At 45.8% G+C, this 25,718-nt stretch overlaps 1 protein-coding gene across 1 annotated transcript in view; it reads left to right on the top strand.

Moving 5' to 3' along the window:
• Positions 1–25,718, top strand: part of LTBP1 (latent transforming growth factor beta binding protein 1) — a 366,037-nt gene that overhangs the window by 317,231 nt on the left and 23,088 nt on the right. The window contains exons 29-30 of the mRNA XM_061626114.1: positions 904–1,044; positions 2,582–2,752. Of these exons, the coding sequence (XP_061482098.1) occupies positions 904–1,044; positions 2,582–2,752 (312 nt within the window). The remainder of the gene's footprint in view (positions 1–903; positions 1,045–2,581; positions 2,753–25,718) is intronic.

Below are 25,718 nucleotides of genomic sequence, written 5' to 3' on the forward strand. Positions count from 1 at the left end.
CCTTTTGGTCCAGTGTGGTCAGTGATCACTTGTCATCTAGAAGAATATAGATGTAGTTTGTCCAAAACCTGTTGCCGATAAATGATGTATGAACACAAAAATACAATCTATGGCATTCAGCAATTTACTGTTCTGTGCATAAGAGCAACCAATTGAACATTCTTTCATTTTCTATTGGTGCATGAAGAAAAGGAAGATGTTACTGGTTGGACACTTCCTCCTTTGTGACTCTAGTCCATCCTGATTTAGATATAGGCTGCATTCAGACATGGGGTCCATTGTGTTATTTTTACTGATTATAATGGTAGCACTTGTATCCCAATTTCTAACATTCTTTTCACACTGCCGTACCTGTTGCATTGTGGTACTGTGGCTTTTTGACCAATATACTGCCATGTCATGCTAAATTTCATTCACACCAGTGGGCGTGGTATGGCACAATAATGAATGTCATTGGACATGTTGCTACTCACCCACCCTTTCCACACATGTGTACTTCTGTTCCCCCATGAAAACAGTGGTAAAAAACTGCATGTGGGAATACTGCCCCAAATTCTGTCACTTTACTCCTGCGATTTTCTGGGTTAATGGGTAGTAAACGGATTTTTTCTGGAAGCAATTAACATAGAAATAAGAAACTCCTATTATATTCCGCTGGATTTCCAGAAGTGGCTTTTATGCCGTGTGAAACATCAAATAAAATGTGCAAATTATCAGGTAAGGAAACATCGGGAAAACAGAATAAAAGCCTGTCTGAATGCAGCCATATACTATATATATTAATTTAGAAAGAAGGACCATTGAAGAATTGGTTATTTTCCACAATGAAAATACTATTTTTCATAAGCCTGATTGTGAGAAACTGATATTTCTCTGGTATATTTTTCATTTTCATTTGAAAAGATACGGATGAATGTCAAGACCCTAACAGCTGTGTCGATGGCCAGTGCGTCAACACTGAAGGATCTTACAGCTGTTTCTGTATACATCCAATGGTTCTGGACTCCACAGAAAAGCGATGCATCAGACCAGCAGAGTCAAGTGGTATGCCTGATTTCATGCATTGCAGTGTTACGAGATTCAAGAACAAGAGAAAATATGATCAGCAAAGATGGAATAGGGTTATCTTTAAACTGTTCTTCCTTTCTTTGGGCCATAGTCACAAAGCTTTTCTGGTATCCACCTCATTCTGTTTTGTGGGCTTGGACTAGCAAAGATTTGTAACTTAAATACAGTCTTGTGCAGTTACTGCACTATTCTTGAAGGCAAATAAGTACACATTTCACAGATTTGTCAGCACTGATAACTGTGGGCAGTATTCAACAAACTCATTCCATCAGGACTTTTGGCTGCACAATAGAATTTCCCCTCCCTCTCTTCTCCCCACATGCCCCCACACCCCCTAAATCTGTTCTAATGGTTATCCCAGTCCTCTGGAGATTTGGGGAGGATGTGGGACACACACAGGGAGAGGAGGGGGGAAGTTCCATCCTTGTGCTAGTGAGATGAGTGCATTGGATATCACCCTGCAGTCCATAGCTCCACAGAGCTCCCATGCGCTACCTAAGCAAGTGGTGCCCCATTCCCTTCCCAGCAGTAGTTTTCTTCTTGCATTCTTTCCATGAAGGGGTGACATGACAAAAAGGGCTACAGGTGTGCCCCCATTGTTGTATAGTTAATGCCTGCTTCTCCTTGCTGTAGTGTAATTTCTGCATTAGAGAGCCCTGTGAAAAGCTCCCTTTGTGATTAAGAACCCTCCTTATGCTGCCCCTTCTTGGCTGTAATGCCCAAAGAAGGCTGATGTTTTCACTGTTGGAGCAAATAGTCCATGTTTTCAGACATGTTTCACAGAGATTCCAATGTTCATCAGCACTGTGTCTGCAACTGATGATGGCAAAGGTCTATGGAGCTCAGTGTGTATGCAGGTATTCACCTTCTCATCTTATTGTTAAGAAATGCTCTGCAGTCAAAAATCCTCTTGGACTGTGTGCTCTTGTTTCCTGACAGTGTAGGAGTTGGAGGAGCACCACCCATTCCTATGTCACTGGGCTAATGTGAGAAGTCCAAATTGCACAGGAAGAGCCAGGCTGTGGCTTCGTCCTACACTAGCATTAACTTTTTAAAAGAACTTGGGTGAATCCTGGCCATGGGGAGGAGCTTCAGTATAAGCTCCTGTTTTATGGTCTGGGGTTCCCCAGTGCTACTGGGATAATGTAAGGGCTTAGCCTAGAGGAACTGGAATTGTCCAGTGTCAGAGGTAGAATTTAGGGTCAAACAGAATGTTAATCTTGATTTAGTAAGACTTCTGCTTGTTTATATTCTAAACTCTTCTGAATACATTGGCCTTACTTGTTTGTAAGGTTTTTGCATGCAACTTCATTTATTTATTTATTTATTTATTTATTTTGTATCCTGCCCTTCCTCCCAGCAGGAGCCCAGGGCGGCAAATTTTAGAAAATTTATCTTTATTTTCAGGTAAATGAAACTCTTGTAAGTGTGGAACACTGTGTGTTGTACTGATTTTATTTTATTTTTAAACATAGTGCAAATGTATTAATCACGTCTCTGCCTTCTGCTTCAGAACAAACTGAGGAAACCGATGTCTACCAGGATCTTTGTTGGCAACACCTGGATGATTATTTTGTTTGCACCCAGCCTCTTGTTGGGAAGCAAACTACTTACACCGAGTGCTGCTGTTTATATGGCGAAGCGTGGGGCATGCAGTGTGCACTGTGCCCAATGCAGAACTCAGGTAAGACATCGACTAGTGATCAGAGGAATATTTCATTGTAAACCTTTGTAGTATAAGTTTATAAACTGCATGTAGCATAGGAAATATACATTGGGGGGGGTTAATTGCAGTTCAGTTCATGTGACATTTTGAATTTTAATGAAGCACATATAAACTCACATTATGTTCAGACAAGATCAGATGTTATTCTCATGACATGTTTATTCCAGTTAGTTAATAACAAAGAGTGCGTGTGAACATAAAGTCTAGAAGGGGTGCAGAGCCATATGAGCCAACATCCCACCCACCCATCTTGCCACATTAGTGGGAATGTTAGAAGGGGGATTCTAAGTGCATTTAGCTGAACATACTTAGAATCATCCCTGCAATCAGGAACCCTTCAAACACAAATCACCGTTAGAATCTTTTTGCTTCAGTGCAGTTCAGGGGAAAGCCAGAAGGACAGGGACACTGGGTAGGGGTTAATACTGGCATGCATAGCCCCATACTCTCTCCACATTTTATGTCCACACACATTCTTTGAACACATGAGAACTGTCCCTGAGACATCTCAGATCTTTGCATCTGATGGAACCCAAGCAAAAGTGAGTTTATATGATTAATTTCAATAGGGTAACATAATCACTCATTTCTCCCTATGTGGTAAAACTTTAACATATCCATGGGAAATTCTACCACTGAAAATGAATGTTACATTTTTTTATAACTATATGTCACTCTTGCCGTATAAAAATGCATTTAAAAACATGACTAACCGCAGGAGAATGGTGGGGAATTGTCACCTCGTGGGTGGTGATATTTTCCCATATAATCAATTTTATAAACTTGCCTTAGTTGTGACAACAAGGGAAAAACCATGGAGAGAAAATGGTGATTGATGCTAGCAGTGTGGACATATGAACTCACCTAAAGGTATGGTGGTTGGTAATATTTTAGGTTGAGGGAGAGAAAAGTCAGTGTATGTGCTATGCGTAGGTAATAAAGCACATTCTCCAACACAATGTAACCCTCTGTAACATAATGATGGGGTAATGTAATGATGTTTTCTAAAGCAGGGGTAGCCAACATGGTGCCTGTCAGATGTTGCTGGACTGCAGTTCTCATCATCCCTGACCACTGATCTTGCTGACTGGGGCTGATGGGAATTGGGGTCCAACAACATCTGGAGGACTATAAGTTCCCCATCCCTGTACTAGAGAATAAACCCCATTGAACATTGTGGGACTTAGTTCTGGCTTAAGCATTCCAACCATAGGCATGCTTACTCAGAATTATCTAAGAAACTGTGGATATTGTCTCTATGTCCATAAACCTGAAACATTTGTAACATTTCTGCTAGCACATCTACATATATAATGCTGCTGCATTGTCAGCATAACATCATGCTTTTAAGAAGATAGCACAGCAAGTATCAAGATCTAGCTAATAGGTTGGATAATTTTAATAACCATCTTTAAAAATCCGTCTTTTGCTAACTAATATATCCATGGATTGTTCACTGCTTTTCTGGTTAAAACTGCAGATATGTACTTTGTTTCCTGCTTTCTCTGATTGAAATATAAGTTAACTAGCTCCTTAAGAAAAAGTGTAAGGGGGAAATATTTATATAATATTTATATATTATATTTATTCATTCTCCTCTCTCTCTCTCTCTCTCTCTCTCTCTCTCTCTCTCTCTCTCTCTCTCTCTCTCTCTCTCAAAGAGGATTAGACAAATTCATGGAGGATAAGACTATCATTGGCTACTAGCCACAATGTCTCTGCTCTGCCTCCATAGTCAGACAGAGGCAGTATGCTTCCGAATACCAGTTGTTGGAAACCTCATGAAGGAAGAGTGCTCTTGTGCTCAGGGCCTGCTTGTGGGCTTCCCATGGGCATCTGGTTGGCTACTGGGAGAACAGGTTGCTGAATGGGCCACTGGCCTAATCCAGCAGGCTCTTCCTATGCTTTTATGTTATGTTCTTACGCATGAAACTCATTGAGATCTTTAATCTAAGATTTATACAGAAGCCAGAGGTAACCAGCATCCAACTCCCATCAATCTCAGCCAGCATGGCCAATGGTCAAGGATGACGGGAGTTGCCATCTAACAACATCTGTAGGGCATCATGTTAGCTACCCCTGATCTAGAGAGTCCCAGATATCTGTACCATTTGTACTGCCCAAGCTGATTTTTCCTTTTTCCTTTTTTAAAAATATTTCACTCCAGCAACTTTTCTCCACAAAATTCAGCAAGTCATGTTTTCAGTTCCATTGGGTTTTGCCAGGGAGCTGAGGTGGGAAGGGGAAATGGGGTGCTGTGGAAGAGAAAATTAAAACTTTTATGTGGCTTTTGTGTTTAATACTGTGGCTGGTTAGAAGATTGCCAGGAAAACAGTTTCCCAGTAAAAATTCCTTATTTAATACAATAAATTTTCTATTAGAAATAATTCCTTTATGAACTTTTATGAGCTTTAAATTTTTGATTGCTTATTTAGATTCTATTGTCAAAATTTCACAGTTCTGCCCCCATCGCCATTTGCTGATCTCCGTGGGACTTTTGGTTTGGTTCGATTTGCTTGGAAAACGCCTGTGCGTAAATTTGTTTTATGTGGGGAGATCGGTGCATGACGATCAACACACAATCTTGACAGAAAAAGGATTTGATCCAATGGCATGGATACCATGACGATTGGAAGTATTTTATCTGCTGCAGCCTTCATCCGCCTTCACAGCCGTTGTAACGTACACATTGTTATCCTCCGCCTGTTCTGCCGTTGAGGACTTTCTTGGATCATTCTTTGTCTGGTTCCTCTCCCTTGACCTTACCGCCATGGGTGACCCTGCTGGGAGTACATGACTCCCGATGGCATCGCTCACAGGGTTTATTGGAACAGATGGGGGATACTTGGTTCAGCAATACTACATGGGAAAAGAATCTTGGAATTGTTGTTGACCACAAGCTGAATGTGAGCCAACAGTGTGATGTGGCTGCAAAAAACGCAAATGATATTATAGGCTGCATTAACAGAAGTATAATTTCCAAATCATATGAAGTACTAAAAAATGACTGAGAAGCAGTAATTTCAGAGGGCAAGTGCAAGAGAAGAAGGGTTTAGCACCCCTTTCCTACTCACCCGTAGCACACTTAAAATCTCCATCCTTCCTTAGTAACTCAAGCTGGGTCATGCTGTCATCACATTTAGTTTGGTCCAGACAGAAAGCCAAATAAGAGTTTAAGTGGTTGGGGATGGCTAGCAAAACAGAATAAATTACTCAAAATAACAAAATTGCAGAATCAGTTATGCAAAATAAGAGAAATTATGCAAATTTACAAACTGTATAGTTTTGTTCAAAATTTGGATTGCCTGGGTATCTTATTTAATTATTTTCCTGAAGATAATGTCTGGTGTTCTCAGTTTGGGTAAAATTTAAAATACTGACAATAGGAATGGAAGGCAATAAGGCTGGCCAGAAGGCTAATTTATGCACAAGCATGGAATGGTGGACCAAGTCCCTTCTCTCTCTTTCTTTCCTTACCCATCAGGAAATATCACTCTGCCCCTTTTCTACCAAGTGTACATGAGGTACACTTGCTGTTCTTGAATCAGAGTGACTGTTACTTCTGCTGCTACTACTTAATGCGCATTGAGTTCCAAAAATGTACTAAACATTGGGCTTTTGTGTCTGTCTCCATCAATTTAGGTAGAGGACTTTATGAGTACATGTGAAAGTCATCAAGCTTTTCCTTTTTTGTCCTTTGTGCCTTTTTTTGTGCTGTGCTAAATCATAGAATAGTTGGAAGGGGCGTTTAAGGCCATCGAGTCCAACCCCTTGCTCAATGTAGGAATCTAAGTTAAAGCATAACCAGCAGCTTCTCAAATGCCTCCAGTGTTGGAGAGCCCACCACCTCCCTAGGTAATTGGTTCCATTGTTCTACCACTCTTAACAGTTAGTTTTTCCTGATGTTCAACCAACATCTGGCTTCATGTAATTTGAGCCCGTTATTCCAAGTCTTGCACTCTGGGATGATCGAGAAGAGATCCTTGTCCTCCTCTGTCTGACAACCTTTCAAGTACTTGAAGAATGCTATCATATCTCTCCTCAGTCTTCTCTTCTCAAGGCTAAATATGCCCAGTTCTTTCAGCCCCTCCTATCAGGGCTTTGTTTCGAGTCCCCTGATCATCTTTGTTGCCCTCCTCTGAACCTGTTCCAGTTCGTTTAAATGTAGCACTGCTGAGATGTTCATGAGAGACCAGCTCACTACAACTGGTGAAACTAAATTGGACATAGTGAAAAAAACATGCAATTTATGTTCATACATACATGAGATACTGAAAAAAATGGATAATGAAATGACCACCACCTTGTTATTTCTGTATATTTCTAGATCAAACCATTTATGATAGTATCTTATGTATAAGAACAATGAGTGTTTATTCATCCTTAATTTAACATATGTTTTAAATTAAATGGACATATAAAGATTCAGTTGTAGGCTCATATAGGTGCTAAGGGCAAGGAGCTCCTGGCTCTCAGAGAACACATTTGATAGTTTGATCCCTTAGATGACCTGAAGAAGCTGAGAGATGGAGAGAGGTGGATTGGCAAGGCCTTCAGGGTATGATAGTGGCATCCCACTCCCAGTGTGACAACTTCTCTGCTACCACAGAAAATGAGGATCTCAGGAAGGAGGGCATCCTTTATAGTCCATTCTATCCCAGTTCTCTACTGGACAGGACTGAAGCCTGTTCTGTTCCATTTCCATGCATATAATGATCCATAAAAATACAAAGGTTAAAAGGGTTTTTTTAAAGTTTTAAATATAGTACTTATGAAATGATCCAAGGGCTTGGTGTTACCTCTCTTCCTTTTCAATGTTTTGAAAAGATAATCCCAGCCACCTAGAATCTGGAGTGGCTAGCACATGGGGCTCCATGCCACTGTCCCCATTGCAGTGAAATACTGCACATCCCCCTGGGAATAACAGGACTTAATGGCATGCCATTTCTTCTCTAGCTCACCTATATTTTTAAAATAATCTATGCAAGGGATGCGAGAGCCAGTGTGGTGTAGTGGTTAAGGTGCTGGACTACGACCTGGGAGACCAGGTTTTGAATCCCCACATAGCCATGAAGCACACTGTGTGACCTTGGGCCAGTCACTGCCTCTCAGCCTCATGAAAACCCTATTCAGAAGTCAGAATTGACCTGAAGGCAGTACATTTACATTTAGGCGAGGGATGCTGTGTCAATTTCCATTGAGACATTTCAATTCCCTTGCACAGAGAAAGGGGGCAGAGTAGGAATAGATTGCCTATTGCGGCCTATTGCCGAAATAAACACAGACACCATTCATTGGGTTAAATATGGGCCACTTTATTAAAAACAGGTCAATTATGACCAATGAACCTGCAGAGGGACAATCCAGTGTGGGGAATTCTGCTGATCCAGGCGAAGCCTGCTTGCAGCTATGGGGCAACCAAACCTTGCCTGAGCCTGGGGCTGCCCTGTGCCAGGCTCCAGCTCCGGCCACACCCTGTGGATGTGTAGGGGGTCCAACCCGCATCACCGCCCCCCGGAGCCGTAAAACTCCAAGCGGATGAGGCACGTTGGCCCCAAAAGCGGCCCGTGTTCTGCCCCCCCGGGCCGTATAGCCCAGAGCTGCAGGCCCCCGGACCGCCAATCACCCCCAAAGGTGCCTAAAGGTGTCACCTAGCTGCCCTTTCCCTTTTAACCTTTCCCCAGCGCTTCCTTGCCACAAAAAGGGGACAAGCCTCTGCTTCATCTCCCTTTACCCCACACCCGATAAGAATCCGGTGCACACCCCTCTGCAGGTCCATTAAGAAGATGTCATTGCCCCCGTCAGTCAAGTGCACCCCATCTGGCCTAAACAACTCCAGCCTATCTTGCTTGATCTCTGGGTGGTGTATGACAGAACCCCCCAGGCCCTTGATGGCCCTCTGAATCTGTCTATTAACCTTCTTCCGTGTCCTGTCCATTCCCCGTGGGTCATCAGCCCACTTCCACATCCTGCGTGGCAGGATGTCAGACCATACCAAGTGCACCCCCGGCCAGCGCTGTGCGATGGCCCGGAGGTCACTACCTGCCTGTTCGATTAGGGCCTTGCCCTTCAACAGACCCAAATCGTTACCTCCCAGGTGGATGACCAGCACCTGGGGCATTGCCCCGTCCCCAGCCGACTGGAACAAGGAAGGCAGGAGGCCGTCCCAACGCATCCCCCGTCGTCCCAGCCACCGCACTGAGGCCCACTGACTGAGCCCCAGCTGCGTTCCAATACGGGACTTCGCCGCCCTGCGGCCTGCCCAGAAAATCATGCTGTGGCCACAGAGGAGGATGCTCACTTGTTCCAATCTTTCCCAGCAGCCTGCCAAAAACGACAACAATTGCCATTAGCCGCTGGCCTCATGCATCTCCATTAGTGGTCTAACATACGTCTTATATGCATCCGAGGACCACCTGCCCACTGCCTTTAGCTGCCCCTTGGAAAAACCCAGGTGGGCAGCGGTGGAGGCTGCCCCTATTCGGAAGGAGTGTGTCCCGAACTTGCGGGCATCCACACCAAGCCGCTGGAGTGCTGCCTTTGTCACCGACCAAAACTGATACTTGGTAAGGGGCTGGAGGTCCCTGTGCCTGAATAGGTACCCTGGCTGCAGCCCCCGGGCTGCCAGAAAAATGCGTAGGGCCCTAACCGGGCAGAGCTCCTCCTGTTGGCATGGGAATAACACAATCAGGCGACCCTTCTGGTGTTGGTCCGTCTTTGACTGCCTGAGTCGCAGGCGGACCCCCTCTGCCTCCCAGCTGAGATCAGAAACCAGGAGGGCCTGGAGGGAGCTATCTGTCTTAGAACCTGCCACCACCTCCCCTATTCGGAAGGCCCCGAAGAACAAGGTGAGGGCCGCGGCATGGTATAGCAATGCCTCAAATTGGGATGAACATAGCACCCTCCACTGTCCCTGCAGCCCCAACAGTAGCTCTGGGGAAAAGGGGGAGCGTGCATCCGGTGTGTGCGGTTGCTCACGGGACCACCCTTCCAGCATCCGGCGGACCCTAAAGTCACCGGAGTAGTCCTGGAAGCCCCGTGCTTTCCCTAGGAAGGATAGACCTGAGAGCTTACCTCTGACGGTCCTGACTGAAAGCCCCCTCCGCTTCCCTTCCACGCAGAACTCCATGAGATGCTCCACGGGGATGGGCCACTCCTGGGTGTAGCCTCTGGACTCCCTGAAGGTTGCCAGGTCCCTACCTGCCCCTTGGTAGCTGGCCAAAGTGCTGGGTGCCACAGACAGGCTTATGGCCCGTTCCGATTCGGTCCTCCAATCTCCCATAGCGCTGGGGGTACCACGTCCGGCTGAGCCCTTGCCCATGGCGCCAGCTGGTGAAATCTCTCCATCTGGTTCCGTGATAGAGCATCAGCAATGCTATTATCAATACCCGGGACATGGCGCGCCAGGAACTGTATATTATAGCGAAGACATTGGAGCACAAACACCCGGACCAGCCGCATAACCTTGGGGTTTCTAGAGGACAGGGTGTTGATGACATGCACCGTGGGGAGGTTGTCGCACCAAAAGTGGACTGAGGAATTGCCCAGTCTGTCAGGCCAAAGGTGTACGGCCACGACAATGGGGAAGAACTCCAAAAGGGTCAGGTCTCTGGTTAGGCCAGCCTGCGCCCAGTTCTGTGGCCAGCTGCCATGACACCATGAGTCATGGAAAATGACCCCAAAACCACAGGAACCTGAGGCATCGGAGCTCACCTGTAGCTCCGCTTCCAACAGGCGATCCTTTCTCCATAAGGAGACCCCATTGAATTCCCGCAGGAAGGTGGACCAAACTGCCAGGTCCTCCCGGAGAGCGGCTGTAACACGTGTGTGGTGGGGGGGGCGTGATAGGCCCGCCATGGCGTCATACACGCGCCGCAAGAATGCGCGCCCGGGTGCTACCACCCTGCATGCAAAGTTCATATGGCCTGCCAGCTGTTGAAGTGTGGCCAATGTCACCTTCTTCGCCCCAACCACCTCTGAGATTTTCCCCTTAAGGTCCGCCAGCTTATCCAGCGGGAGCCTGCAGCATTGGGCTACTGTATCGATCTCTATGCCCAGAAAAGTGAGGGTAGTGGACGGGCCCTCAGTTTTCTCAGCCGCGAGGGGAACACCCAGTTCCCCCGCCATCCCCACGAACTGCTCCATAAATGCCTGACAGGCGCCCGAGTCTGCAGGGGCCGCAAACAGGAAGTCGTCCAAATAGTGCACCACTGATTGCCGACCTGCCCGTCTCCTGACTTCCCACTCCAGGAAAGAACTGAAGCGTTCAAAAACAGAGCATGAGATGGAGCAGCCCATAGGCAATGCCCTATCCACATAGTATTTCCCATGAAGGCAAAGCCTAACAGCTCAAAATCCCGTGGATGCACAGGGAGGAGACGGAAGGCTGATTTGATGTCACACTTTCCCATGAGGGCGGCCATCCCGCAGTCCCTAACCATGCGAACCGCACAGTCGAATGACGTGTAGCGGACAGAGCAGAGGTCTGATGGGATGAAGTCATTTACTGACCCACCCTGGGGAAAGGACAGGTGGTGTATAAGGCGAAATTCGCCTGGTGCCTTCTTCGGAACAAGACCCAGCGGGGAAACTCTGAGTGAAGGGATGGGTGGTGCCGCGAAAGGGCCCAGCACGCGGCCTGCCATGACCTCCTTTCCAATTTTCTCCCCCACGATCGATTCAATGCCCGCCACTGATTTGAGGTTGTGGGACAGGAAGGGGTGCCTGGGACCCAAATAGGGAATCCGGAAACCCTCTGTAAAGCCCTGTAGCAAAAACTGGGCGTCTTGGACACGGGGGTAACGGCAGAGCAAGCGCTGGAGTTCGGAGAGTTTAACTGGACTGGGGCCCCTTTCCTTGAGCTGCGCTAGCAGCTCCCGGTCTCCTTGCGCCAGTTGCGTCCCTGTTCCCACCTCTGAAGGGGCGGCCCCTGGGGCAGGCAGTGCAGGAGTGCGGACCCCCGCATATTGCGCACTCGTGTCGGAACCTGCAGGGGTTACGACCACAGTGGCCTCGGGAGCTGAACTCCCAGCAGAGCAGGCGGGGTTGAACCCCCTGCCCCGCAGGCCCGCAGGAAGGAGCTGCTGCTGCCTGGCGGGCCAGGAGGTGGCCGCTGTCCGTTCTATCCCCGGCTATGGGCTTGGAGTGTGACATAATAATAATAATAATAATAACATTTTATTTTTAGGCCGCCTATCTGGCCGAATGAACAGCCTCTCTAGGCGGCGTACATAATTAAAAATACAACATATAATACAGTTTTAACATATAAAACAATTATAATCCACTAACCTACATCTATACACTGTAAACTAAAATTATCTAGGAGACTTGTATGCCTGCTGAAACAACCAAGTTTTCAATCCTTGGCGGAAACCTACCAGGGAGGGGTCATGGCGAAGGTCGTATGGCAGAGAGTTCCAGAGGGTGGGGGCCACAACTGAGAATGCCCTCTCTCTGGTCCGCACCAGCCTAGCTGTCTTAACTGGTGGGACCGAGAGAAGGTCTTGTGAGGCAGATCTCGTCAGGCGGCATATTTGGTGATGCTGGAGGCGCTCCTTTAGATAAACTGGACCGACACCGTATAGGGCTTTAAAGGTTAACACCAACACCTTGAATTGGGCTCGGTAAACTGTAAACTGTAGCCACAGGTCCGCTTCCTTCTTGTCCCAGGGGAGGGAGGTATCGAAGGCCGCCCTCATACGAAACGATTCGTTGTACGCGAGCCATGCTGCCCCCTGGAACTCAGAGTAGCCCCGATATATAATATCGAGGTATTTAATCAGAATAGGGCCCCTCTGTGGCTGTTTCTGCATCACCACCCCCATGTATGTCAGAAATACAGGCAACCAATTAGCCCAAATGCGCCGCCTCTTGGGCTTGTCAGGTTCTGCCTCTTCGCCCTTATCCTTCTCCCTCCTCACTGGTTCCCTGTACAGAAGTGAGAATAAGTCGACGTACTCCCCCTTCCAAATTTTTTCTTTTGTAGCAGGCAGCAGGTGAAAGCCCAGTGGGGCTGATGTCTCTCCGAACGGTATAGCCCCTTCCCTCACTGAGCCCAGAGGGTCAGCGTCCTCTGCCGGGGGGGGAACCAACCAGGAGGGCTGAGCCCCCACTCCCATCCCTGTTCTGGCCGTGGACTGCCAAACCTGCTCACAGGCCACCCCTAGGGGAGGCAGTTGTTGTGGTGTGCCATGCCCCACCCCCATGGTGATCCCTGCTTGCCCATACTGCTCGGTTTCAGCTGGTGGGGAAAAGGACCAGTATGGAAACCCCCACGGGGGCCAACCCCACTGGGGCTGCCCCTGTTGTTGTGCCGCCCAGGGAGACTCACCCCCTGTGTTGTCTGCTGAAGGCCCTTGCATGGGCTGTGGTCCTGGGGCTGCATGTGCATACAATGCTGCTCCTGCTTCTGCACCGGGCTCTCTTGCTGCGGCCCTCCTAGGCCCTGCCTCCAGTGCGTCCAGTCACGCTAAGATAGAATTAATAGCTGCAGCGTTAGCCCCGCCAACTGGTCGTTGCACTTTCTCCCGGGGCCGCTTGGGGGTTGGTTCCTTAGTTCTCCCAGTTGCCGGCTGGGCAGGGCCCCTCTCCAGGGCTTCTAACCTAGCCAGTATAGTGGTCCATGGTATGCCTGCCCCTTGTCCCCCATCCTCCGCAGCTGGGGGTGGGCGTCTACCCTCTGCCCTGGGGGCCCTTCCCTTCCCTTTTGGCCCACCCTGACCTTTTTTGGGTGGCATCCTGAGCTAGAGTGTAGCTGGGTCTAATCCCACTAACGACCCCCAAGGCCTATGCCCGTTGTGGCTGCAAGAGGGATGATGCCTCCTGCAGCAATGAGAGGTGGCAACCAGAGGGGGCCCAGCACCCTCACCGTCCACTCCAGTCCCCTGCCTATGGGTCCCTTTTTCTCACCCCCACAATCCTTGCTACCTGGGCCGCTAAGCAACCAGTGTGGGTGAGGGGCTGAGAAACTTCCCACTGGGGTCCCCTGGGTAGTGTTAAAGGAAAAATAACGCGGCCACAAGGCCGCCTCGCCTGAGTTCCGCCGCTGCTGCGCTGGAGGGTTTCCCGAGGCCTAGGGCTTTCTCCGTCGCTGGATGGCCGCTGCCGTCACACCTCCGCTGCTGCTGGATGGCTAGGGCTCCGCTGCCCCACCGGGTCTGCCGATGCCTCCTGCAGGCCGCACTTCTGTAGCCGGATGGGCGCTGGGCGGCCGCTGCCGCCACCCTCTGCCACTGGATGGCCTCCTGCAGGCCGCACCTCCGCAGCTGGAGGGCCTCCCGACTCACCACTGCCCCAGCACGGAGCTCCGCCGCACCACAGCCGCGCCGCTCGGCAATCGCGGCACGCCGACCGCCCCTCGCCGCCGGCCCCGCCGCCCCAAGGCCCGGGCCGCAGGAGTCCGGAGAAGCCGCGCATGTCGGCGGGCGACCCAAGCCGCGTCACGCCGCCGATGTTGGAGCCGTTCAAAAATCGCCCGTTTAAAATTGCCGCCGAAATCACAGTGAGGGCGAGCCGCGTCGCGCCGCCGATGCAGGAGCCGCTCGAAAACAACCGTTTAAAATTGCCGCCAAAATTCACAGTGAGGGTGGGCGGCTGCCGGTACGGCCTTAAATGGCTGTCTGCCGCCCCTCCCCCTGGCTGTGTGCTACATCAGCGCGCCAGCGCGCTGCGTGCATGCCCCCTCACCAAGATGGCGGCTCGGCTGCGGCCGCAAAACACGTCCCTTCGCCCGGTAAGTTCCGGGCGCGGAACGGGGGATCAGTTCATAGGAGGTAGAGATTGGGTCCCAGCCTTTATCCAATGAGAAATTTCTCCATGACCATGTGGATTGAGAGACTGCCTCTCAGCAGCTTCTGCAAATTGGGCAAAGCATAGTTGAGTGTGTAGTTCTTAGACCCTTTTGACAGAAGCAATTAACAGATTTCAAAAAATCAAGAAGGGGGGAAGAAAAGATGGAATTGTTTCCTTATGACTGGGAAAGTTCCAGCTTCTGTGTCAGAAACTATGCATATTTTCATATCTTTGGAGTTACATAACAGCAAAATAGTTTTGTGTGGAGCCTGAAAGGCAAGTGGAAGAACAGTCCTAAGCATGTTTACTCAGAAATAAATCCCCAAAATTTAATGGGGCTTATTCTCTAACTGCAGCCTCACTTAATAATAATAATAATAATAATAATAATAATAAATTTAATTTATATGTCGCCTATCTGGCCGGTGGCCACTCTAGGCGACGTACATACAATAAATATGGCAGAATACAATACAAAAATACAGTGAAATAATATAAATTATAAGAGCAAACAATACATAATAGGAGGCATTTAAAACAGAAGAATATTAAGCCTCCCCAGAAGTCCTGAAAGCCTGCTGAAAAAGCCAGGTCTTTAAGGCCTTGCGGAACATATTCAGGGAAGAGATGTGCCGAAGATCTTGTGGGAGGGAGTTCCAGAGGGTGGGGGCCGCCACTGAAAAGGCCCTCTCTCTAGTGCCCGCCAACCTAGCTGCTTTAAAAAGACAGTTAAAATGGGGTTATTAAAGAAGAGTTTTTTAAAGCTTTGAAACAACAAATTTTCTCCACAGATAGCTACCGATTTCATACGGTTAAAGCCTTCTTATCAGAGGCATCTGACAAAAAAACCATTTACTTAGACAGCATTCCTAGCTACACAGAAGCTATACTTTTCCAGAGTAGTGTTGATGCAAATAACATTTTAATAAATTTTTGCTAGCATATGATTGACAAAAAATTGCTTAAATTATTATCAGAGCTATTTCTGGCTGTAGTTTCAAAAATAGCTAAAGATTCCTAATAATAATAATAATTCTAAAGACTTCCAACAGCAATATAGACGTTTCCTACCCTCTCTCTCCACCATCTGCTTACTTTTACATTGTATTGTCCAAGTTTCATGAGGGACCGGCCAGCAATGCTGACATCAAAATCTGTCTTTCCTGGATTTAGTTGTCACCAAGTGAAACAAAAGCAGGTGGTGCTTGGGGAAAGGAAGCATAGAGGCCTGAAGCCATTTGTCACTTCGATAGGGTTCATTTGCATTACCTACAAGATGCCACAACACCTGCTGGGTAATAAATATGGTTGTAATTTTTAAAAAATGCTGTAAAGTGATATATCGGATTAAAGGGCCCCTAGCATATTGCACATGTAATTACCTTGATCCTAAACACATTTTTAAGCATGCTTAGGATCATAGTCCTGTCACATTTCACACAGCCTGTAAAACCACACCAGACAACCAGAACTGAGCCAAGTACCAAGTGCCTTTGCACTTTATAGTTTGATTGTGTTTGCTGTGAGTACACTTGTGTTTCCTGTGACATTTCAGTTTGATTGCTGGAAAAATGAAATCTCTCTGCCACCGAAACACCATCTTTGGTAAGATTTTCGGATACTCTCTCAAAGCATGAATAACAATTGCAGTTCTTAATCATGAAATATCACCTGAAAATGCAAGAAACTAAGGGCAGCAGTAGCTGGGAGGAACCAGCCACACATATAAAGTCAGAGCACCCTAGCGAGGGAGCCTGCTCCACGAGCTAGAGGGAGCCCCAGCTGACGAAGCGTCAAGGCGAGTTAAGCAGCAGAGCGAGTTCGGCAGCAGGGCGAGGAGGCCAGGGTCCCCCACTCTGCCCGTCTGTTCCCTGACCTCAACTAAACCGCAGTCTCCAACCCATTGACGTAATAAACCTTAAACAAAACTATGCAGGTAAGAAGCCAGCAGGGGTGTGGGGGCTTTCCAGTGTTTTGCACCGCCTGCAACATGTACGACTGTCTGCCTGTTGGACAGAAGTCGTGGGTGTGCTCTCGGTGCAATGAGCTCCTGGCTCTCCGGGAACGACTTCATTTCCTTAAGGCCAAGGTGGCGGACCTGGAAAAGCTGAGAGAGGCAGAGAGGTGTGTGGAGGAGGCCTTCAGGGATGTTATAGCTATGTCCCACTCCAACGATGATAGCTCTCCTGCTATCATGGACAACGATGGTCTCGGGGAAGGAGAGCATCCAGCTGAGGAAGAGGGAAACGATCCCTTAGAAGGGACCCATTCCTTGGGGGATGAGCAGCTATCCTCTCGTGCCGAGGATATATCTCCAGGGGGTGGAGGGATCCTTGTAGTGGGTGATTCGATCATTAGGAACATAGACAGTGGGGTGTGTGATGGGCGTGTAGACCGCAAGGTGTTTTGGCTGCCTGGTGCGAAGGTTGCGGATATCGCCCGTCGTTTAGATAGTTTGGTAGACAGTGCTGGGAAGGAGTCAGTGGTCGTGGTGCACGTTGGCACCAACGACATGGGGAAATGCAGCCGTGAGGTCCTGGAAGCAAAATTTAGGTTGCTAGGTAGGATGCTGAAAGCCAGGACCTCCAAGGTGGCTTTCTCTGAAATGCTACCAGTTCCACGCGCAGGACCAGCCAGACAGGCCCAGCTTCGCAGTCTCAATGCGTGGATGAGACGATGGTGTCGGGTGGAAGGGTTTGGATTTGTTAGGCACTGGGGAACATTTTGGGACAAGCCAGGCCTGTACAAAAGGGACGGGCTCCACTTGAACCAGAATGGAACCAGACTGCTGGCACTTAAAATTAAAAAGGTGGCAGAGCAGCTTTTAAACTGACTGAGGGGGGAAACCCGACAGGAGCTGAGAAAGGTCCGGTTCGGAATAAACCTCCCCCCTGGGATAAAAGCCAAAGAAATGGTGAAATTTTAAAAGGGGTAGGCCTAGAAGTAGGCATTGTGAGAGCAGGGGCACAGGATATAAATTCAGAAGAGCAAAATTACCACAGGCCTAACCACAAGTGCCAAAGACACTTGAAGAGAGACACTCCTTACAAGTGCCTGTACGCTAATGCTAGGAGCCTCCGAACCAAGATGGGAGAACTGGAGTGCTTGGTCTTAGAGGAGAGCATTGATATAGTGAGCATAACGGAGACCTGGTGGAATGGAGAAAACCAGTGGGATACGGTTATCCCTGGATATAAACTATATCGGAAGGACAGGGAAGGACGTATTGGTGGCGGAGTCGCTCTATACGTGAAAGAAGACATTGAATCCAGCAAGCTCGAAACCCCAAAAGAGGCAGACTCCTCCACAGAATCGTTGTGGGTGGTGATACCATGCCCCAGGAGGGACTTAATACTGGGCACGATCTATCGTCCCCCTGATCAAAATGCTCAGGGAGACCTTGAGATGAGATATGAAATTGAGGAAGCATCCAAACTAGGAAATGTGGTAGTAATGGGTGACTTCAACTACCCGGACATAGACTGGCTGCATATGTGTTCCAGTCATGACGAAGAAGCAAAGTTTCTAGATATTCTAAACGACTATTCCCTAGACCAGTTGGTCATGGAACCGACCAGAGGGACGGCAACCCTGGACTTAATCCTCAGTGGGGACCGGGACCTGGTGCGAGATGTAAGTGTTGTTGAACCGATTGGGAGCAGTGACCACAGTTCTATTAAATTAAACATACATGTAACTGGCCAATTGCCAAGAAAATCCAACATGGTCACATTTGACTTCAAAAGAGGAAACTTCACAAAAATGAGGGGATTGGTAAAAAGAAAGCTGAAAAACAAAGTCCAGAGGGTCACATCACTCGAAAATGCTTGGAAGTTGTTTAAAAACACTATATTAGAAGCTCAACTGGAGTGCATACCGCAGATCAGAAAAGGTACCGCCAGGGCCAAGAAGATGCCAGCATGGTTAACGAGCAAAGTCAAGGAAGCTCTCAGAGGCAAAAAGTCTTCCTTCAAAAAATGGAAGTCTTGTCCAAATGAAGAAAATAAAAAAGAACACAAACTCTGGCAAAAGAAATGCAAGAAGACAATAAGGGATGCTAAAAAAGAATTTGAGGAGCACATTGCTAAGAACATAAAAACCAACAACAAAAAATTCTATAAATACATTCAAAGCAGGAGACCATCTAGGGAGACAATTGGACCCTTGGATGATAAGGGAGTCAAAGGTGTACTAAAGAACGATAAGGAGATTGCAGAGAAGCTAAATGAATTCTTTGCATCTGTCTTCACAGTGGAAGATATAGGGCAGATCCCTGAACCTGAACTAACATTTGCAGGAAGGGATTCTGAGGAACTGAGACAAATAGTGGTAACGAGAGAGGAAGTTCTAAGCTTAATGGACAATATAAAAACTGACAAATCACCGGGCCCGGATGGCATCCACCCGAGAGTTCTCAAAGAACTCAAAGGTGAAATTGCTGATCTGCTAACTAAAATATGTAACTTGTCCCTCGGGTCCTCCTCCGTGCCTGAGGACTGGAAAGTGGCAAATGTAACGCCAATCTTCAAAAAGGGATCCAGAGGGGATCCCGGAAATTACAGGCCAGTTAGCTTAACTTCTGTCCCTGGAAAACTGGTAGAAAGTATTATTAAAGCTAGATTAACTAAGCACATAAAAGAACAAGCCTTGCTGAAGCAGAGCCAGCATGGCTTCTGCAAAGGAAAGTCCTGTCTCAGTAACCTATTAGAATTCTTTGAGAGTGTCAACAAGCATATAGATAGAGGTGATCCAGTGGACATAGTGTACTTAGACTTTCAAAAAGCGTTTGACAAGGTACCTCACCAAAGGCTTCTGAGGAAGCTTAGCAGTCATGGAATAAGAGGAGAGGTCCTCTTGTGGATAAGGAATTGGTTAAGAAGCAGAAAGCAGAGAGTAGGAATAAACGGACAGTTCTCCCAATGGAGGGCTGTAGAAAGTGGAGTCCCTCAAGGATCGGTATTGGGACCTGTACTTTTCAACTTGTTCATTAATGACCTAGAATTAGGAGTGAGCAGTGAAGTGGCCAAGTTTGCTGATGACACTAAATTGTTCAGGGTTGTTAAAACAAAAAGGGATTGTGAAGAGCTCCAAAAAGACCTCTCCGAACTGAGTGAATGGGCAGAAAAATGGGAAATGCAATTCAATATAAACAAGTGTAAAATTATGCATATGGGAGCAAAAAATCTTAATTTCACATATACGCTCATGGGGTCTGAAATGGCGGTGACCGACCAGGAGAGAGACCTCGGGGTTGTAGTGGACAGCACGATGAAAATGTCGACCCAGTGTGCGGCAGCTGTGAAAAAGGAAATTCCATGCTAGCGATAATTAGGAAAGGTATTGAAAATAAAACAGCCGATATCATAATGCCGTTGTATAAATCTATGGTGCGGCCGCATTTGGAATACTGTGTACAGTTCTGGTCGCCTCATCTCAAAAAGGATATTCTAGAGTTGGAAAAGGTTCAGAAGAGGGCAACCAGAATGATCAAGGGGATGGAGCGACTCCCTTACGAGGAAAGGTTGCAGCATTTGGGGCTTTTTAGTTTAGAGAAAAGGCGGGTCAGAGGAGACATGATAGAAGTGTATAAAATTATGCATGGCATTGAGAAAGTGGATAGAGAAAAGTTCTTCTCCCTCTCTCATAATACTAGAACTCGTGGACATTCAAAGAAGCTGAATGTTGGAAGATTCAGGACAGACAAAAGGAAGTACTTTACTCAGCGCATAGTTAAACTATGGAATTTGCTCCCACAAGATGCAGTAATGGCCACCAGCTTGGATGGCTTTAAAAGAAGATTAGACAAATTCATGGAGGACAGGGCTATCAATGGCTGCTAGCCATGATGGCTGTGCTGTGCCACCCTAGTCAGAGGCAGCATGCTTCTGAAAACCAGTTGCCGGAAGCCTCAGGAGGGGAGAGTGTTCTTGCACTCGGGTCCTGCTTGCAGGCTTCCCCCAGGCACCTGGTTGGCCACTGTGAGAACAGGATGCTGGACTAGATGGGCCACTGGCCTGATCCAGCAGGCTCTTCTTATGTTCTTATGTTCTTAGTCACTCAGAAATGTGTGTAGGGGTGGCCTGTTTATGCAATTAGTTTGTAGCTTCTATTAGTCATCTTGTTACAGGCGTGACACCAGCTATTATTATTAATGGCAGTGGAATGTTAGCCATGATGGCTAAATTCTACATCCACTGTTGGAACCAATATGCTTCCAAATACCAGCTGCTGGAAATCACAGGAGGGGAGAGTGTTCTTTTGCTTGGATTCTGCTTGCAGGCTTCCCGTAGACATCTGGTTGGCCACTGTGAGAACAGAACCCTGGATTAGATGAGCCATTGGCCTGATCCAGCAGGTTCTTCTTATGTTCACATGTTTAATATTCAGGACTCAGAATGTGCTTTGCTCTTACCGGGCCAAGTACTGTGATATTTCTTTACATTTACAAATCACACTGACAACTGTATTAAGTACCAAGAGCTGAGATTTCCTAGCAGCCTGTATTAATTTATTTCGCATTCTTACTGGCTGCAAGAACCCCAAAACCTCATGGAGTTTATTGTTTCCTGATTTATTTATCCATTTGTACTTGATGCATTTTGCACAGTTATGCAATCAAACATCCACTATGTGTGTCACAAATCTCTGTGCATTTGAAAGATTGTTTTGAAAGATTATTTTCACTCCATATTTTCCATACTCTTTTATCAATTGACCAGCAGTCAAAGCTTCTGAGAGAAATGGGGAACTTTAGGGAAATTTGAAGCTATCTGGCAATTGCTTTTATTGGCAGAGACCCATTTTCTTCAGCTATTTACGTGAGAAACTTGAACTACTCTAGAAATGCATCATTAAGAACTTCTCTACATAGGAAGCTGCCTTATACTGAGTCAGACCATTGGTCCATTAGGATTCCTGGCTGGCAGCAGCTCTCCAGCATTTCCAATGGGAGTCTTTCCCAGGAAGTGAACCTGGGGTCTTTTGTGCTTTTCTACTGAGCTATGCCCCTTTCCACATGGTCAGTCAAAGCACGTCATAGTTGTATGTTATCCTTTGTGATACTCCCACAAACCTCCCCCTTTAGTCACAATTGCCTGATATCCCAACCACATGCAGCTAGATGACCTGGGCCAGGTATGAGGGAGAGAGGAGAATAACTATGCTACTGTTAGCCCCATTTTAAAAAAAACCCGGTCAGGTTTGTGTACCTGCAAGAAAGAGCAGAAGAGCACAAGAGCAAGACAAAAACTAGCAAAGGCCTACTCCAGATCTCTCTCCCACAAATTGAATCTCTTTGGACTGTGTGTCCTTACTGTGGAAAGGCCTGAACTTTGGCCCCCCACTTCTTAAGAGGCTTTGGAGTAGGGTAGCCATGGGTTTTACTTTACAGAAGACATTCCTTCTGTTTGAAGTTCTCTATTTGAAGAGATGTCCAGTTTAAAGATAAAGGAGAGCGGAGGCCGGTAGCTAGCACCTAGACAGCAGACGGAACAGGCCACTGGTCACAGTCTTCCTCACAATGGTGAGATGTATTTACAGTAATTATAGCAGACGTTTCTAAATGTGCATCTATACATATAGCTTAGCATGTGCTATTTTTATGCAAGCCTTTGTTTACTTTTTTCTCTTTTTTTGGTGACATGTTTCCTCTTAATCAGTAAGTGGCCACTTTAGTTTGGAGGCTGGGTGCTTCCTCTTTTATTTGCTTGATTGCACATTTAACCAGTTCCTTTTGAAAATGGGGGTGCTAGAAATGCAACTGACATTTCTCCCAGATTGGTCCAATAAAGTAGAAGCCATGTTGGCTGGGACTTGATGGGAGATGTAGTCCAAAACATCTGGAGGGTACCAGGTTGGCGAAGGCTGACTTAGAGGAAAACTTTGTTTAAGATTTTAGCTGTATTTGCTGGCTAATGTTTGAAGCCAGATTTCCCTCTCACCATCCTCCTGCCTCCTGGAACTCTCAGATCAGATTCTGTTCAAGATTAATAGCTGTGTGGACTAATCTGTCAATTTTGGTTTATCTCAGTTTTCTTATTTTTCCAATCTTAAATTCAGTTTTCCTCATTTTCGCATTCATTTCTGATTTTAAAAAAAGTCCTCATGAAAATGCATCAGCGTTCTAATGTGAATTTCTCCTAAATCTAAACATTTTAATGCACTTTTACCTAATGTATACATTTTTCCACATTTCCCCCTAATATGAAGCACTTCTGTATGCCATTTTCAGTAGTATATGTATTTATGCACACTTTACCTTGTATATACATGTTTGTACATGTTACTTGGCTGGAGAACTGCACTGCAAAATTTGGAGAAATGAGGATTTTGGAAAATTTGTTTCAGAAAGTGAATTATGTAGGTTTGCCTTTAAATGCGAACTGAGTTAAATTTTCACCCCATTCCTAGTGTTTCTCTCAGTCCCTTTCACCATACATTAGCCAATTCGTGCTTATGCAGCCACATTCCACACCACTATCACAGAAGCATAAAGCATGCTTCACTTAGGGAAGATTCACATTTGCTTAGAACACAATGTTAATGTTTGCATAGTAAAGAAACATGCTAACCCTTCAGCATAGGCTTTAAGGAAGGCTTGTGGGCTATGAGTTGTAAACCACAAAAAGTACACTTAAGGTTGACAGCTAAAAAGGTAAGAAATTAGTAACATTTGCAAGCTTGTGTGCCTCAAAATAACTTATGTATATAATGGAGCTGAAATAAGAATCAAGTCTTTAAAAAAAGAGATGTCCTTAAAATAACAGGTCTACAACTAGTGTGTGTGTTATGTGCCTTCAAGTCGATTACGACTTATGGCGACCCTATGAATCAGCGACCTCCAGTAGCATCTGTTGTAAACCACCCTGTTCAGATCTTGTAAGTTCAGGTCCATAGCTTCCTTTATGGAATCAACCCATCTCTTGTTTGGTCTTCCTCTTTTTCTACTCCCTTCTGTCCCCAGCATTATTGTCTTTTCTAGTGAATCAGGTCTTCTCATTATGTGTCCAGAGTATGATAACCTCAGTTTCATCATTTTAGCTTCTAGTGATAGTTCTGGTTTAATTTGTTCTAACTCCCAATTATTTGTCTTTTTCAGTCCATGGTATCCGCAAAGCTCTCCTCCAACACCATATTTCAAATGAGTGGATTTTTCTCTTACCCACTTTTCTCACTGTCCCAACTTTCACATACATACATAGAGATCGGGAATATCATGGTCTGAATGATCCTGACTTTGGTGTTCAGTGATACATCTTTGCACCTTTTCTAGTTCTCGCATAGCTGCCCTCCCCAGTTCTAGCCTTCTTCTAATTTTTTGACTATTGTCTCCATTTTGGTTAATCACTGTGCCAAGGTATTGATAATCCTTGACAAGTTCAATGTCCTTGTTGTCAACTTTAAAGTTATATAAATCTTCTGTTGTCATTACTTTAGTCTTCTTGACATTCAGCTGTAGTCTTTTTTCTGTGCTATCCTCTTTAACTTTTATCAGCATTTGTTTCAGATCATTATTGGTTTCTGCTAGTAGTATGGTATCATCCACATATCTTAAATTAAAGATATCATATCCATATGAGACAACTAGACATGAACTTAAATATGAGGAAAGAAAAATGTTTATATCCCAGTCCTATGCATGTTTACTTAGAACTCAGACCCACTGAGTTCTGTATAGTTTACTTCCAGTTATCTTTAGAATTAAACCAAAAGGGTGTTTTCACAAATAATGCTAAATACCACCTTTCAGACTCGAGTGCACAATTTGTGAGTGTTGTGAATGTAAAATAAAAAGTGCAGAGCCCATTTTAATTCAGATGTATGTTTTAAGCAACTTAGAATGTAGATTCAAATTTCAGGTGCAGGGCTAGCAAAAGCCTATGTACAAATTCCTTATGAAATGGCCAAAGACATGCAGGTCAGATGTTCCATGCTGTTGCTTTCAGGGAGGAAAAGCAGCGAGAGAATGGAACTGTTATTCCCACTTCAATCAGTCCTGAAATGTTTATGTACCATTAATTTTATTGGAATTATCCAATTGCTTCCATCGCTGGATATCATGTTCTTTTGGTCAGTAAGAAAACAGCATCAACAAAACAAAATCAATCATCATTATTTGTCCAGCCCCTGAGAAACATGCAGACCAGTTGTGCAAACAGAAAATGATGCGGAGGGAAAACTCTGTTTTGCTGAAAAGCATGCACATTTCAAGGAACATCGATTCATCATAGGAAAGCACCAATGTACTTGTCTCCTTTTGAACCAAAAATTATGAAATCATTTGTACTTGGCTTTCATTCAGATACTTTCATTCCAGCTTTCCTTTTTCACTCGCTGTTCCTACACTCAAAAGTTATTTTTTATATATGTAATTCTCTTGGTAAAAGTGTTCCATACAAAAATTTGTTTGGTTTATTGATACAGTGTTGGCTGGATGATCTTATGCACATTACTTGTATAAAATAGTACATAGAAAATCTCTTCAAAATCCTTTTGTTTCCCGACTTTTATACCGTGTTTCTGGTACACTGGGTTGGATCACACATAATGCCAAACCAAAATTTGGTGCATTCATGCATTCTCCCATTACCCCCGCCTTTCTCATACCCTGCTTAATTAGTTTCTTCCCGGTTTGCAGTAAACCATAGCTTGCCATTACATCTGAGCCAGTGACTGTGTTTTCCATATGCCCAGCAAACTAGTGTTCCTGATCCAGATGCAATAGCAAACTATGGTTTGCCACAAATCAGAAAGTAACTAAAAAAATTATTTGAGCACATGAGGGAAAGAGAGAGCATGCAAGCACCAGGCTCATAACAACACATCATGGTTTCGCATTGCATATGATCAAATTCAGTGATTTTTTTATATTATTGTGAGTCTATTTTTATTTGGGGGGGCAGAAGTGGGAGACATAAAACAGTGTTTCTCATAATGTTTGACATTTCAGTTCTCTGAACTTTGGTTAGGCATAAGGGTCCCTCTCCCAGCACAAAGGTAAATCTCTTGCCTTTGGACTATGATTTTTAATATTTATCCAGCATGTTCAAGCTTTCAGAACATTCCATATACATTAGTTCAGCAATTATTCCAACAACTCTAAGGTAAATCAGTATTGTTACACCCATATTGG

This window comes from Rhineura floridana, chromosome 4 (genome assembly GCF_030035675.1).
Source record: "Rhineura floridana isolate rRhiFlo1 chromosome 4, rRhiFlo1.hap2, whole genome shotgun sequence".
Lineage (NCBI taxonomy): Eukaryota > Metazoa > Chordata > Lepidosauria > Squamata > Rhineuridae > Rhineura > Rhineura floridana.